General features: G+C 31.9%; 1 protein-coding gene across 1 annotated transcript; it reads right to left on the bottom strand.

Moving 5' to 3' along the window:
- Positions 1-843: 843 nt before the first annotated feature.
- On the bottom strand, positions 844-6,573 carry LOC129317861 (vacuolar protein sorting-associated protein 29). The gene is made up of 4 exons (XM_054962266.1): positions 6,404-6,573; positions 4,684-4,852; positions 2,605-2,742; positions 844-1,421 (listed from the first exon to the last, which is right to left on the bottom strand). Exons 2-4 carry the CDS (start codon positions 4,813-4,815, stop codon positions 1,119-1,121), a joined length of 573 nt encoding a protein of 190 aa, XP_054818241.1. The 5' UTR covers positions 4,816-4,852; positions 6,404-6,573; the 3' UTR covers positions 844-1,118.
- Between the last annotated feature and the right edge of the window lie 11,528 nt (positions 6,574-18,101).

The following is an 18,101-nucleotide window of genomic DNA, read 5'->3' as shown; positions in this document are numbered from 1 at the left end:
TCTAGTCTCTCACATGAGTAGTGAAATTTCATAATTTCAACAGTTTTAACTGAAATTAAGTTGAGTTAAAGAATCCTCACTGAAATTTTCTGAAATATATTTGGAATATGCTAATTAGGTATTTTTAAGGAGCAATGAGAGTCCAACATAATGGACTTTCTTGTCATTGAGTTTCTTGGTTTGGTGGGGAAAGAAGGATTCTTTTTTTCCCAAGCCACGGTTCGATCTTAGCTAGTTTTAGTGGCCGATGAACCCAGTCAGACTAGAATTTGGCCAAATCCAATAACACAATGTTAGAGTTTTTAATTAGTGAAATCTCTAAGTAATAAGTGACAAATCAAAATTGGAACTCCAAGAAGTATCGAGGCACTCTGCGTGAGGCGCATTTTTTTTCGAGTTTTTTTCCCCCCTGTTACTGCTAATGGTTGAATATTACTGGCAAAATTTAAGTCCGAGCGCTGAAATATTAATAAAAGTTTCTTCTCAGTTTTTCGAAAATTGTCAACACCAAGTTTAAATACCAATAAAACAGATAAATAATTTTTGGAGCATCCACAATTGGTCTGGACAACCTAATTTATTACTTCAGCAACGATATTAGCAGCCACCACATTGCAAAATGCCTCTGGCATGTTTTCATTGGTTAGTTTACAAATAACATGGCACACGTACAAATTTCCCACCCTTTAATACAGTTTTTGCAGTCTGGACGTCCTTTCAGAAAGGAAATTTTGCTCCATCTCACTAATTGTGAGCTTCTTTCTTATCATCCTGGGCTAATTAATCATTGATCAACAGAATATATGCAGCCATTTTACATGCACTTGTACCTCCAAAAAAAAAAAAAAAAAGTTTCGCATGCAGACTTTGATCAAATTACCAATACCCTCGCTAGAAGTATATGATATTGTCAATTACAGATCTCAAAACAAGATAAAACAAGGGGCAAAAAAAAAAAAAAAAACCTATTACAAGGTCAGAAGAGAAACTAAAAACAGAAAAATAAAAGAGAGAGGGAGGGAGAGAAGGATACAAGAGACTGAGACAAAACATGATGGGGAGGGAGGGGGGGGAGAGAGAGAATATAAGAGACTCAGACAAAACATGATACAAGTCTTTTAATGAGCAGAGTGGCTTGAGGATGTTTTCTTAAAATCAATCTTGTCAACCTTTACCTCTCCATCAATGAGTTCATACACATAAACCACAACACGTAGGCCATCAATGTCCATGAGGACAAAACTTGGGTTAACATCGTAAGTGATGCTGCTGTAAGCACCTGTTGCAGAACCTGGATTTATAACGACACCACCCTCATGTTTGTAAGCAGTAAACTGATGGGTGTGACCTGTGACAAGGATGTCTACATCAAGCTGCCTCTGAAGCATTGCTAGTGAGTCTAGGTCACCCCATGGAATAACCTTCATAAACAATAAGAGCAAAAGATAATCATCATGTAGCAGTGCATAAGATGGCACTATTTTTTTTTTTTTAATCTTAGACATCCCTTTGATATGTAATAGTACCAATTAATCTATATTCAATACTAACAGTATTGTTGGGCCAAACTAGGGTAGCTTAAGCTCTCCCAGTATATTTGTTTTCCATATCTACTAGGCTCAAACCTGAGACTTTACAAGTCTTTTAAACTTTGACCCAACCACATCTGGCAAACTTTTAGGGTGCATTTGGATTAATGAGGATTTAGATTTAAATTTGCATTTGAATCAAATCTGCCATTTGGATATATAAAAGTTTTATAAATTTGGATTTGATCCAAATCTAAATCCATGTTTTACAATAACTCCTTTATAATTTTTAATTACTTCTACACTCTAGTTTTTTAAAATTTCAGTTACTTCAACCCTCTTATTTTTTTGACATTGTCACTATAGTTGCCTCTGTAATTCTCATTTCTTCTCTCATTTATTGTTCTTGTCTCTCACTAATTGAAAAATAGAGATAAGCCCAACACTCTCAATCTTTTGCTTTTTCTTCCAGACTCATCTCGTCTCTCTTCTTTCTTTAACATTTTTTCACACCATCCAAACAAAAAGATTTTAAATACATGTGAATAAAATTTGAGATTTTAAACCTAAAATTTAAATTCAAATCCATCAATCCAAATACTACCTTAGTTTCTACTTGACTGGGCCAACTACAATTCCATAAAAATCCTATAAACTGTGGGGGACAGTTGAATGGGAAATAAGAAGCAGATGCAACTGGCGCAATCAAACAAATGGATATTGATTGCAACCTTTAATGCCCATGTGAAACAGTATGAAAAGAATACCAAAGTGAAACACCTTCAAATGGAGACAAAATGTAATAATAATTGCCCGTATGTGCAAAATGTAGTGGAACTATGGATAAATGGCCTAGCTTAGGTTGAAGCAGCTTCATGGTATGGTACAGAAAGGGCTTCAAAATAATGCCTCAATACCAAAACATTTTCCCTTGTCTCAAAGTATAGAACTTTTGAACTAGAAGTGGGGCTCTCTTACTGCCACAGACATCCTAAACTGTACAATTTCTGGTAGCTCGATATGCAGAGAAAAGAAATGGCAGGAGTAACAGCAGAGTTGAAAGAAAAATCAAGACCTGATGGCCATGGCATAGTCCGAGCTTAAATTGACCAATGGTTAGTGTTTTGGTCTCTGGATATCTTGTATCTTCATCATATTCTCCACGAGCTATATGCAAATCAGGACAAAGAGTCTTCAAATAGTCATGCACTTCCTGAACATAATGGACAAAAATGTTTAGCTCAGGAATCCAAGGCAACGCTAATCTAATTGAACACCATACTAGCTAAAAATCGCAATTCTTAGCATTATCAGATAATTTTTGTTTTGGAAACCAATTCCCAATGCCTCAAAGTTTGTTCATAACTTAGTCTGACTATTTACAACAGAAACCACATCTGGAAATGAAAGTCAAATTGGATGAGAAACTAGAATACCTGAAAAGAACAGGTAAAGAAGAGCCAAATAATCCATAGTTTAACCATATGGTTTCCTTGGTTCTTTGAAGTGATATCAGAGTTGGGTTGATAGAGAAGCAGACTTACATCCTCTTTCCATCCATAGTCTTATTATTAAAATCATTATTTAAGATCTCAGTATCTGTAGAAATTAATTAATATAAAGTTTAGAAACCTCCATACAAGGTAATTGTGAATTTATACTCCACCCAACTTTCAAGACAACGTAATTTCTTGTGAGCATGTTGTTCTAGAGGTATAAAAGCTGCTACTGTGTTCCTTCAAATAGTTTAAACTTTTAGTTTGAGTGACGAGTGAGTAGTGGTATAAATCAACACAAGATGAAACTGGAATCCTATCCTAACGTTAGAATTATACGGGTTTTAAAAAGATATTAACTACTATTGGAGATTTAAAATCCAGAACCAGAACTTAAACAAGTCAAAGGATCATATGGTTGGGGTAACTAAATCCAGACCGAAACCTCTGAACCAAATGTTTCGAAACACAAACAGCTAGCCCACTTGCAAAGCTTCTACGTAAGCCCAGGAAAACAAAACAGAAAATGTATAACAGTAAGAGTTGAACTCAAAATAAAGTTAGATCTCACTCTTAGAAGAACTCTAACTGTTATACTTGGAAAAAAAAAAAAAAAAACTAACGGTAATGAAATCAGGCTCTAGCCCTTGTGTGATATATAGTCAAACAATCTCATTTCATAGTCATCACAGAACATTTTGGACTAAAGAAGCAGCAGTATTTCAGGACCTAAAATGAATAAAAACAAAGGCTGAGAATGTGCAGCTTATTTAATATGAGTTTAAGAATTATAAGCATCTGAGAGTACATTTGAATGTTTTTAGTACGAAATTACCAACTATCTCATTTGCTTTTAGAAAACCTATGAGAAGTCAATCAAATCAAAAAGTTAGAGTGCTAGACACCCTTATTCAGAAAGAAAAAGGCATGTCTTTACTAACTATGATTGTAAGTTTGTAACTGCCAGTACTTTGTGTATGCAGCTTTAATAAAAGAACTGGTGAGGAATAACCAAAGTATTTGAAGAGAGACGTGAAAACTGAAGAAAGGAAAGCCCAAAATTTAAAAAAAGAAAAAAATTGTCTGATATATCTACGAATACTTCAGCATGCCAGACAATAGAAAATGGGCAAAAGGAGCACTTCACTGAAATTGATTTTCTTCCTTTTTTACCCAAATGGAATGTACTTTCATTTACTGACAAAATTGAGGGCTAAGTGACCACCAGCAGTGTTATTGTCAACATTTCAATTTAAGATGACAGCAAAACAACATTATTCAACACCTAGTACAAATAATGAAGAGGTTAAGTGTTTACACTTTAAGAGCAAATAGGGAGCAATAAAGGGATTAATTAGATCAACAAGTGGGACAATTACGTAATTGAGAACTACAAGATTGTCAAAGAAAGTCCTATAGCTTCATATACAATTGGGATGCATGAAGATATTTTAAAGATATACTTTATCTAGCGATTGAGATTGTCTATGGCAATTAAGAGGAGGACATTGTTGTGGTCACAAGCAGATGTCACGAAGGACCTCCATTAAAAAGGGCAAAAAGTTGAAACCACACAGGCACACATAAGCTAAGTCTAATATGGATAAGGTCAATAACATAGACATGCTTTGTTTTAGAAAAAAGACAGAGAGGCATACTTTGATACACAAATTTCCTGTGCAAATGATGTGCTGGATTTTGCCAGGGACAAGCATGGATTTGAACTTCGCTGGCAGATCAGGGGCCCTGTGTGGTATGTGCAAATCTCCCAAAGCCAAGACCAGTACCATTCTCAACAATCAAAAACTGAAAGCCCACTTAGGTAACCTGCAGAAACAGCATAGCTTGAAAACAGAAGCAATGACTTATTTCTAATAGTGTTTATCCAGACCAATGACTATTCGGAATACAGATAATAAACAGAATATAGACCCGTGTGATATCATTAGACAAAACATGTTCATTGACAATTATTAGCTAATGAACAAAAATCTTTGGTTTCTATACACAAGTTATTTAACTAAACTTGTGATAGAACCTCCACCAAAACATTATTGAATCAACAGAAATAAGAAGAGCATTGCTGTTTAGGGTAACTGATACAAAGAAAGTAGTACCAGCCAAAAAACATAGAAAAGGAAAATAACAGAAGACTACAGTAGCAGATAAAGCAGCAGAAATAAAGAACCAAAACACTCCCTGTCTTTCTAGAGGCAAAAGTCACTCCCACGAGTCCTGGTTTTATCCTCACTGATCACCCCTCCAAAGATCAACCTTGAAGATTCCTCTGATAACCAACTTCTTCTCACTCATGTCCCATTCAGCTCATACATACAAAGTTAGTTATTCCCCTTGAAATTCCCCACCTTCCCCTCTAACACTTCCTTCGTCTTTACTCTACAAGATATTAGTTTTGAAACTAGTGACTCCACTTTCTAATTCACTTCCTGCAAACCTCTTTCATTTCTCCTTTTTTCTTCCTTCTAATTATTAGGCATGTTAAGCATTGGATTATGAGCTTTCAGAAAAAGATTTTGTAATAGAATTTTCTTACTTACCCTGAGCCTTAACGTTCAGTTTTCTGCAGATACCCATTTTACTGTTAGCAAAAAAAAGACCCCATTCTGTTCAAATCTGTAAATTTCAGCTCATCAGAGTGTACAACGTCATCATGCTGATGTTGGAAAAGGTTTTGCATTACAATCCAATTTTCTGTAATATCATATTTGGGCACAAGTGAGACCCAGGGAAATACTTCTTATTTAATTTCCTTTTTGCTATATTTTTCAAGCATCAGTTGTTTCCATTTAAATTGAAAAAGAGGAAGTGCCTAATTGAGTTGACTAAAGTTAAAAGCTATAAAATTCAATAACAAATTAAGAAATTAAACTTTAAAAAGAGGAAATCACAGGCAGTGTTTGGAAAATGAAAAATATGGGGTTAGAATGACACCCATGAATGGAGGCAAAAGATCTCTACCAGTGCGAGGCGTCAATCAGGACAATGAAAAAGATGGAAATACCGAGAGTAGAATTCTAATTTTCAAAGTGTTAGAAATGGGCAGATCTAGCACAAACCATATACGACAATTCCAGGAAGCCACGTATTGCCATTTGGCAATTCATACTCTTAAAACATTCAAAATCCACAAATCTTATACTCAAAATTCTCGATCAACTAATACCGATTAAAGCCCAGAAGTACTCCAGACAAGGCTTTCATTTTAATCCTTCATATAATCACAGGAATCATAATGGAATATCTAAATGCTATATCAGACTGATAATAAAAATATCCAGATCAAAAGAAGAATTATTGCACAAGTTTATGTTATCCAAGAAAAAGAGTGTAGGGTGAAGAGTCATGGGATGATCGTACCAGAGGAAAGCTGCGAGAATCTAGGTCAGAGGATCAGGCACCACCGTCTTGATCGGTGGTGGCAGTGGCGGTGAAATAGGCGGCAGGGCACTGGAGTGGACTTGCGATGAGGTTAAGAGAGGCCTCGATCGGAGCTGATGGGGAAACCAGGAAGATGAAGGACAATTTAATCGTTTCAGTAGTTGACTGTCAACAATAATAAACAAGAGTTAAAACAAAATTTTGCCCACAATTATTATTAGGAACATATGATTTTTTTTTTCATTTAACATTTTGAAAGCAATCCTATAAAAAAATATTAATATTTTGAAAAAAATATTAAATCTTATAAAAAAAAATGACAATAAAATTTCTTTAAAATATATAAATAATAATTTGGCTTCTCAAAATGTTATAATTCTCCTGAATTCTTTAAAGATTTTTCTATTATTAATGAATTTATATAAATTATCAAATTATTCTTATTGAAAATAAATGATTCATAATTTTTTTTATATTTACAACTTTCTTTTTTATATTCACAATAATGCAACAATAAATTACAACTTTGCATGTTAAATTTCTTATTTATTGTTGCATTGTTGCGAATATAAGAAGAAAAGTTGTAAATATAAGAAGAAAAATTATGAATAATTTATTTTTAATAAGGATAATTTGATAATTTATATAAATTTATTAATGACAGAAAAACCTTTAAAAATTTTAAGAAAATTACAACATTTCGAGAGATTAAATTATCATTTATATATTTCAAACGAATTTTATTATCATTTTCCCATCTTATAACTAGTTAACTAGAAAATGCAAAGAAAAAAATCTTAAAAATGTAAAAAATAATTTTATGAAAATATTAATCTCAATTAATTTCTTTAAATAATAAAAAATACTATAAAACAAATATTATTTTTATATGAAGTATCAAAATATTATTTTAATTAACTGACTATCAAGTAATTATCGAATAAAAAAGAGAGTTTTTTTTTATTTTTACCAAAAGTAAAAGAAAGAGTTGAAAAAAATAAGAATTAAATAACTACTATCTACAATGGCATCTAGATTTTCAAATTCTAAATAATTAAATACACTTTTTTCAGTTGAAACTAACATAAACTCACAAAGTGGTAATAAAACTAATACAAAAAGTCAATCATAAAAAACTAAATATATAACTTAAGTGAACACAACACCACATTTATCAAATTATATAATTTCTTAAGATTTAGACTCTTTGAAATTATGTTTAGTGAATTTAGATGTTTTTTTTTAATAAAGAGAGATAATATTTTATATTGTTTAAAAAATAATAAAATGAGCAAAAATATTTTAAAAAAATTTCACCTAAATTCACAACTTCAAATGATTTAAATCCAAAGTATCATAAATAGACAATCATAAATTAAAAGTACACAATTTAGATTTTTTTTAATCAAGTACCGGGCTTTTTTTTTTTCAATACCTGAAATATGATTTCAATAAAAGAAAGCAAAATTCAAAATCCGGTACAAAAATAAAACGAACCTGACCAAAACAAAAGCCACAAAGACCAATAGGACAAGACAGCACCCAACCATAAGGCATAACTATAATAATCCTGATAAAATAAAACAAATATATATATATATATATATATTATAATTTACTTAAAACGTGTTTATATTAATTCTTGGGACAATAATAATAAGGAAGGGGATTTTTTTTTGGTTTTGCTCCTCTAAAATTACTAAAATACCCCTCCCTCGTTAGATTTATTTTTCTTTCTTCTCTCTCATTTTAGTCGGTTCTACAGAGTGAGAGAGGGAAATAGAGAAATCTGGAATTCTGGAGTGAGTCATCTCTCCGTCCTTCTGTATCTTCGTTTCTCTTCTCGTTCCAGTGGTCGCCGGTGAGAATGGAGGATCATCGCAGCTTTGGAACGTCCAGGACGTTCACCTTCGTAGCTCCCATCTCTGTTCTTACTCTCCGTCTTCTGCTCTGTCTGTGTTGTCGTGCTCGAGTTGCTACTGGAGTGATAAACCAAGTCACCGAAACTGCTGCTAGTGCTATCGCGGTTTGGTCTGTTGTTGCTGATACAGTTTTTCTCCTTTCTGGCGTGCTGTATTCGGTTCTCCCTCTCCTCTGTTCAGCGTTCAAGAACCTCCTTTCTCCTCTCTGTTGTCCGCCACTGTTCAGGCTTGCTAAGTTGAGGTGAGAATTCTTGAGCCTTCTTTCTTCATGAGCTTGTGCGAGTGGGAGTGTGAGTGGGTGACTGGAGTTATTAAAAAAAAAAATTGTTCTCCCCTGTGCTGCCGTTCGAGATTGTATGTGTTGTTTGTGGAGGGAAAAACTTGAATTAAGTTGAAATATACAACAGGAAAAGGAAGATGATGATAGTGTGGATTTAAGTTTTTAATTGAAAATAATTGGATATTAATATTGTAAGGTATATCGAAGCTGAAATCTAAAAGGAAGATTAGTCTTATCTTGAAAAAAAATATGTCCATAAAGTGTTGGATGTCTAGGAGGAGAGGTATGAGTGTGGAAGCTTATAAATGAGCTTGTACACTTTAAAGGAATGTAACTGTAAATTGTAGGTAATTATTTAAATTTTTTTACATTTATATGAATAATGATAAATTATTAGATATTTTAAATTGAATGATTAAAAATAATACACTTAAGGTATTTGGTGAAAATAACAGGAGAAATTTTACCTCAAGTAAATAGAGAGGTATGACTAAAACAAGTTGGAGGAGATTAATTATATGAATAATAATCTTTGAGCCAATTTTCTAAAGTATGAATGTTAGTTTTAAAATTTTAGACGATGGTTGGTTGAGATTGTGTAATAAATTAAAAAACTATTAAAATTGTATTTATTTATATTCTTATAGAGTGTGTGGAAAAAGAAGACCCTGATAAGAATTAAATGAAGAATATTTTCAAAAAGTTGGAACTCCAATGAGTAAGTGAGTAGTATCTATTTAATTATTCATTAATAGTCTTGTACTAAATTATTTTATTTTTATGAATTATTTTAGTTTTGAAAATTATGAAATAATTATGAAGGATAGTTAAATTATGTTATGTGCATTTATTTTTTTTTAAAAATATATTTCTAATATCGATGAAAGTCTCTTTGTTTATTGAACTTCAGAATTTCTTGACTACACAATTAATGCAAAATTACACATTGGCTCTTAAGTATTAATTTGGCAAGTTTTGATAAGCAATTCATGCGAGTTTGGTATTGAGAATGAAAATTTTATTTTAAAAATAATTATTTCTCTCACATGTTTGAAACGTAATTTCTAATAAAACTTTATACAAACATTGATTGTTAATGATAATTTTGTTAGCTTTCGACATTGTGATTAATAACTAGCTAGTTTGAATTTTGTGAGCCTTGTTTTCACGTTTGTTGTTCATGGATATTGTACCTGCATTTGGTTTTGTGGCTTCGAGCCGCGTTTGGTTAGCATTACTCCCATAGAATATGTGTCCACATTTATTATCTATTCTGTTAAGCCCTCATCATTCTAAATTTAGATTAATTTATATAATTGAAATTTAATGGTTTCAATTATTATTGTGTTATTTTGATTCATATATATAAATCACTCTTCTACTACCATGATGGAATAAAGTGTTTAGTTACTCTCATTTTTATGGTTATAATCAAGATTTATACATTTACTAAGTACATCATATTGAATTCTCATCTTTTCAACTAGTTTACACAATTGTCTGAATTTATTATTTATTTTTTTAAAAAAATTATTTTTGGGGACACTATTCATTGAAAAATTTATTTTAGTCTTAGATTCATTAGCTAACTTGAGTGGTATTGTTACCTTTGATGTAAATAGTTTTAAGACTCATGTATTTTAAATTTGGAAAAAAGATTAGTTGCTCCACATAGATTATTGTTAGGATTTCATTATGATTTATATACAGTTTGCTGGCCGGAAGGAGCTAAGCTCCAAACTGATACTGTATTTTGTGAAAATTGTTATGTTGTAAAATTTTCGAGAAATCCTATTTATGAATAAGGTTTTGCCAAATTTCTACAAAAAACATTAAAGTGTTGGTATGACAATTAGTATAAAAAATATTAGAGTTTTCATATAATCTGATTATTTAAAAAAAACAAAATAAATTTTTATTTTAAGGCTTACGAGAATATGTGATATGGTTTGCACCCGTGCTGGTCACTATTTATTTTTATGGTGTGACACAAATATCGGCCAAAAAATTAAAGCCAATCCCTTGTAAGTTGAAGGGCAAGACTAGACTTTTTATCTACTGTGATCAAAAGAGAAGGTAAAATAGAAGGTGGTTGTCCAAGGACATACTCAAACGAGCCCAATTTCTATGGTGTCAATGCTGCATAACAACATATGGCTTTCAAGATCCTCCTTAGAAGGGTGAAAAAGGAACTCTAGAAATTAAAAATAACTTCCAAAAAGGCAATGATCATGATAAAGTTAAGCCAATCAATACCCTAGAGAAAATTAATCTGCAAGGAGTAATAGGAATAGAAGCAACAAGACACAAACAAAGCAAAAGGCAAAACTAAAACACAAAGCAAAAGCCTAAAACCTAATGGGGCGACCAAACAAACCAAAAGTTCAACAAGGAAACCCCCCAACCCCGGTTGCAACAAAGAAGTGTCCTCATGGTGCTTGGGTGGCTGCAATCCAGCCACCAAAATTTCCAAAAAACAAAGTAGACGGACCTTCCACAATGTTCCCTAATCCCCTTCTTAGCTTAACCCCTTGTGGCAGCACATCAAACATCCAATCGAATAAAGTTGCAAACATAGATGACACAAGAATGCTTGAGATCCTTAGCTCCCTTAATATTGTGTCATCAACACCACTGAACTCTAACCTACTCTCCATTCGCTCAAGAATCCCTGCCATCGTACGCGATATCTCTTTATCACATTCAATCGCTTGAATCAAGGGCATATTACTGTCTCTCCCTTCGCTTGAAACAAAGCCAGCCTTCAATCGTCACCTATCAATAGCCATACCCTTTTGAAATGAGATCCCCTTCGATCACTAGTGTCTCCTTCACCAAGCTTCCACCCTGACTCGTACAGTGGCAATCAGATAGAGGAATCGCTTAAACCCTTTGCCGCCATTAAACCCTAAATGAAAAAAAAACCACCTAAAATGGTGGTAGAGACCTCTCCCATATGGAGAGAAACACGTTCAACCCGAAAGTGAGAGAAATTAAATTGATTTATTAAGAGCGTTTTATTTTTATCAAGTACTAGGCTTAAGCCCAAAAACAAAACTACACCGAAACAGTATAGGAGAGAACTACTCCTACCACATCCCGAAACCAGAAACCCCTCACTTCTGTAGGTGGCTGCTCAAAAACACCACCCCATAGGCTAAGTGAATACTCATCTTAGCTTAGCTAAACAATCAACACTCATGTTCTCTTCCCTATACACATCCTTAATCCTCACCTATAAAAAATAACCTAGTAATCTATAAATATCCTTCATTATACTGCCCCCTTCAGCAACTTTAGGCAGAATATTCACCACAAAAGTAAAGTCACTTTCAACAATTAAATTATGTACACTCATGCTCTTTGACATCTGTAAACCTATCAAAGCACCCCACAATTTAGCCTTGACAGATTTCAGCGACCTGAACTCCTACAAAATCCCCTTATCCAATGACCTTCAATAGTCCTTAGTAGTCCACCACATCCAGCTAGCCTTGGTTGACCTTTCATTGCATCATCAAAGTTTAGCTTAAGCCAAACCACCCAAAGGAGCTTCATAGCTGATATTCTTAATCTGTCATTTCAAACCAGTCACAACATACTTCAACAAATTCCATTTTAAAAGGTTTGAAAAACCTTCTTCAAATAGTCATTTGTTTCACCAGGTCCACAAATTCCAATAAGCAAATCCAAAAGCAACCTTCCAATTCTCATCCCTGCATGTCGAGTTGCACTTCAGCTACTCCTTATGCTGTAAAGAATTACCTCATCATCTAAGACATTCTTCAACAAAGTATCCTCCATTCTCCATTAACATCAATTATATTTTTGCCTTTTGCATGCAACCACTCAACAGGTTACTTCGTCTTGCACTTTTGAATCAACCTTAACCTACCATCCACCCAAACATAAGTTCAAAGGTCCACCTCTTCACCATCCTTAACATCCCACGTTATACTACCAACCAAAGTTAGCCAAATTCCTCCACATTTTTGAGTTAGAATTCTTCACAACACATTCCTTTGTTAAATCAGCACATCTCTCATATTTCCCATGCAAAACTTGTGCGCATAAACTTTGAGGCTTCGCAGCAATAACGCTCCAATTCCTCCATCTGCTTCATCCTATTAACATTCTTGGGAAAAACACACTCTATCCAAATTTCTCCAAAATATCTATAACATTACTCATTTAGGCCACACCAGCTTCACAACATAGCAACAAACCATTCGCAAACATTAAATAAGAAACAAGCACCGCTTCTTCCCATCTTTAATGGCTTCCACACCCCACTATTCACACTATCAGTAGTAAGGTGAGATAAATTTTCCATCCCTACCTCAAACAAACACAACTTAAATTTAATTTTCGAGTTATTACAACAACCATAAATATAAAGTGAGGAATGTATTTTCTTAAAAAAAAATTGACATAAATACTTATTCGAGATGAAACACCTTAACACTGAACTAGTGTCTTGTCCCATATTGAGTGTAATTTTGTCTTGTGCTGATATGGAGATGGGACACGGAGATGGGCCAATTGAGACAGGACTCCCATAAACACACCTAAACATCAGTATATAACTATAAAAAATATTATATTTGTTTTAATAATATTTTATTAAAATTTTAATACTTTAATATATAATAATTTAAATATTATTCTTAATTATAATCTTCACATACAATTTATAAGTCAATTTTTTATATTTACAAGTTCTAAAGAAATTACAAATTAACTAGTGTATATGTGATTTATAAGTGAATGCATTTAAATTAGGGGCAAAATATGTCATTTTGCAAAAAAAAAAAAGAAAAAACCAAAATGCCAAACAAGTCTATAGAAACTATACAATAATTATCATATTTTATTATACCTATTTTAGAAGTATTTTGCTTGTTATTCTCCAAAAAAAAAAATCTCACACAGCTTGAATAGAAAAAAGTTTGGCAAGGCCAGTTAAAGCAACGTGGTTAAGAGGCAGTTTAATGCATTTTTCTGAGTTGTTGTAGTAAACTTGACTTGACTCCAAAATGCTTTGTTCTGATTTTATATGTATTTTTCTTTCAATAATTTTGTAACTAACTATAGTTCAACCCATCAGTGCAAATTAAATAGATTGAAAAGTATACATAAATTAAAACAACTACATACATGAATAAAATATGCGTTTCCTACAAATAAAATATGGGGTTCTTAACTGGAAAATATTTTTAATTTCATATTAATACATATCAATAAGACATTTTCTTTCCCATGTTTTCTAACATTAAAATGGTGCTGGAATTTAGTCACTCTTGTTGAGACATAAAGGGGAGGACTTGAACTTGGTGCACCTGCTTATTCTTGAAATTTGGTTTAGACGTTTAAATTTGAATTTTTAATTCTATTTTTTCTCAAAAAATAGTTATTGAATCTTTTTTAACATACATGTTGCCTAATTAATCCTTTAGTCCATGAATTTATTTTTCTAAACACTAAGACCCTAGATTGCCCCCAAAGTTTATTTTTTATGTTATTTATAATTAAAAATTATATTTTACTTAATATTTTAAGACCCGGATTGATTTAAACAGTTAGACCATCACTTATATACAAAATAACCCTATTTGTCCAGTTTTGAATTACTTTGAACTGAGCAGTTTTGATGGACCCAAAACCCAAAACAATTAGACCATGTTGAACTATTTTTTATTTTTACTCTTTTTTTGGTAATAAGCATTTTTTGTCAATTTAGAAAGACTAATTTCAACTTCCTTCTAGGTTATTATAGCAAATTTTTGTGTGTATGATTTTTTTTATTGACATTATATGAATTAAATTATAGAGAAAATTGAAAACTCATTTACTTAAATTAACAGGACAAATAAGATAAATTAAAAATATATACATATTAAAAAAGTGAGAAAATTTAAACTTGATATTTTTTTAATTAAACGACTTTGAACTGAGGATAGCATTTTTGATATTTTTAATATGTTATATATATATATATATATATAATTTTTATTTAATTATTATATTATTGACTTGATTGTCAGTCTAACTGATTATTGTTCCATCAAAACTAAGGTTCATTGATATTTTCAGTTTGCTGTCCAGCTTAGGTATTAAAATATTGGTTTTACTCATTTACTTATTGTATTTGAGGATAACATCCGTATAAAAGGTGAAATAATTTAAATTATTAAACTCTAATTTATTTTTTATTCACATCATACATCAAAGTATATGAAAATATGACAAATGAATTTAAATATTAAAGAACGTGCTTTAAATTGAACAGGAAGGGCGGTGCTAGGATTCCCCCGTTAAGAAGATAAATGGCAATACACAGTAATTACATAATAAAAAAATGTCTAAAAAGTAAAAAAAAAAAAAAAACCATAAAGTAATAAAGCAATGAAAAGCATCATCGCATGGTTCTTCTGTCCTTTCATTGTGCAAAAAGGAACACTGTCGTTTGTGACATTCATTTATAATTTTTTTTTGACCAAAGATTTATTTATAATTAAATTAAATTGTATTGATAATCACATAAAGAAATTAATTACTGTAAAGTTTATTAACAACTTTTAATTATCCCTTAAATCTTTCATCCTTCAAACTGTGTCAATAAACTTTATAATAATTAATTTTTTTGTGTGAGATTTAACTTTAATTCTATCAAGATTTAAAAACTTGAGAGAAGACTTCAGCCCAAAAAAAAAAAAAGCAAAGACTTTGAGAGAAGACTTGGGTTTTCAGTTGAGCTCCTGACTGGTTGTCGAGACTTGAGAGTATTATTATACTTTTTTTTCCCTGCACCAAGTCTATTTTTAAAAACCTTTGTTTGAGATACAATCAAATATTAAATATAAACATTTTTTTAACTAAATACATACAAAAGTTCCATTTGGCTCACTCCCTCCATTTCGTTTGACATGCCAAGTCAAAATGTTAATATCTAATAACATATTAAAAATTTATTTAATTAATAGGAGTATTAGTTTAAAGGTTAATGATTAAAATCATAATTGAATTATGAATAAAATATTTTATTAAATTGATCGAGATACTAATTTAACAATTTACTAGTTTAATTAGATGAATTAATTCGGATTTTCATGTTAGGATTTCCAATCAAATTCAGGGCTATCTTCCAAGAACTTCTCATAGTTAATTTGTTTGCCAATTCAGAGAATTTCTTTGCAGTTTCCTAGCAAATTCAAGGTCACATATAATGAGAAAAGTAGTAGACTCTTGATGATTTTTTTTTTTTTAATTTGAAAGACTTTTGATGATTTCATTCTAGTCTTCCCTCTCTTTCGCGCACAAACTCAAAAGTTGATGAAATTTCAATAACTATTGCTTGAACTTTTTATTTTCTTAAACAAATAAAAGTATTTTTATCATTTCACATGTAAATTTATTTTTAATTCACATTGCTTACCTTTTGTTATGGCGCCTACAAGTTGATTTTGTGAAAGATCTAAAACTCCAAGAAAGGTTAGATCTACTAGTGCAAGAGGAATCTAAGATATAAGCTTGTTTGATGATAAATCTAACCATTTTAAATTTGTCAAATTTGCAAGTATTGAGGAATAGAATCATTGAGTTTATTGTGGGAGAGGTTTAGCCCCTTTAGTGACTTTAGCTCCCCAATATCTTGTGGTATCTCTCCATCAAACATGTTATTTGACAAATCAATAGTTGTGGATGAAGCTAAGATGTTTTCCAACTCTATCTCGTTACTATCCAATGTGACCATCACAAAATCTTTATAGAATAACCTGTTTCCCATATAATCCAAACCGGATGCAACTAAATTTATGTTCTTCAGTCCTTCAAATTCCTCGATGTATGTAGTTGGCAAAGATCCACTAAAGTGGTTGTTGGAAATATTGAAAATTCTTAACACAGGAAAAGGATGCTTGGTGTTGAAACTATAAATGACACCATAGAATTTATTATCTCTTAAAATGAGTACATTTTGCTCTAATAAGCCTTCAAGTCAATTAGGAAATTCATCCTCAATATGGTTTTCTCCCACATCTAAAACTTCTAATTGCTTGCAATGAGTCAAAGACAAGGCAACAATCCCTCAAATTGATTGTTGTTCAAATGCAAAGAGTATAAGGAACCTTTATCAGGAAAATTATTTAGTATATGACGGAGGCGGATCGTACACCTATCAAAATAATACTAGTTCTAACCCTAATATAGTATAGGGTCAACTCTAGTTCATCTCCTAGTGAGTGTCTCAATTCAAAAATGAGGTTACTAAGTGAACAGATTACTTAAATGATGAGAGTTTAAACTACACTAAGCTATCTAGAAAACTAATGCAAACTAAATTAAATGAAATGAATGAAATACCCTATATTAATTATAGAGATTTCTAGGGAATTAATGTTAGAGATCTCATTGCCTACTAAAGTAATTAACTAAGGTTCCTCTCCTCACTAGATTAGGTTCCACCTAGATTAATTAAACCTTGTTGGATTAGCTAGTTAACCTAACTCAATTCCCTAGATTAAGGTGAATTAAGCCAAGCCAACTACTTAGATTAGGTTTCCTAGTGTGCATTTCCTCAACATAGCCACAGCCAAGCATGATAGGAGCATGAGATCATCACAAGATTATGCAATAACCAATATCAAATCAATAAACAAACCTACAAGATTACGTAAAGGCTAATTCAAGACAAATCATATGACATTAATTCAAGATTATGTAACAACATGATATGGATGAAATTCATGCTTGAATAGGAAAATGAGAAGAGTCTAGAAACATTTCTTCATTACAAAAGATGATGATCTCAAATTAGAGTTTATGAACTAATCAAATTGTAACCTAAATCTAGCATTAAAATTGAAGTGAAATGAAGAAAATCTAGGGTTAGAATATCCTTAGCTAAGTAAAAATGGTGTGGACTCCATCTATTCGATCTCCTTTCAAGAATCCTCCATGATCTCTAGCCTTCCATCACCATAGTTTAACTCTTCAAGCTCTTCCACATTTGGATGTCTAGCCTCCTCACTAGATTAGGCTCCACCTAGATTCAATTAAACCTAGTTGGATTAGCTAGTTAACCTAACTCAATTCCCTAGATTAAGGTGAATTAAGCTAGGCCAGCTACCTAGATTAGGTTTTCTAGTGTGCATTTCCTCAACATAGCCATGGCTAGGCATGATAGAAGCCTGAGATCATCATAAGATTATGCAATAATCCATATCAAATCAATGAACAAACCCATAAGATTATGTAAAGGCTAATTCAAGACAAATCATAGCACATTAACTCAAGATTATGTAACAACATGATATGGATGAAATTCATGCTTGAACAAGGCAAATGAGAAGAGTCTACAAACATTCCTTCATTACAAAAGATGATAATCTCAAATTAAATTTTATAAACCAATCAAATTGTAACTTAAATCTAGCATTAAAATTGAAGTACAATGAAGAAAATCTAGAGTTAGAAT

This window comes from Prosopis cineraria, unplaced genomic scaffold (genome assembly GCF_029017545.1).
Source record: "Prosopis cineraria cultivar Desert tree isolate PC_DT_omini unplaced genomic scaffold, ASM2901754v1 PC8, whole genome shotgun sequence".
NCBI lineage: Eukaryota > Viridiplantae > Streptophyta > Magnoliopsida > Fabales > Fabaceae > Prosopis > Prosopis cineraria.
Note: the sequence above shows the minus strand (reverse complement) of the source record. Positions and strands in the feature narration are given on the sequence as shown.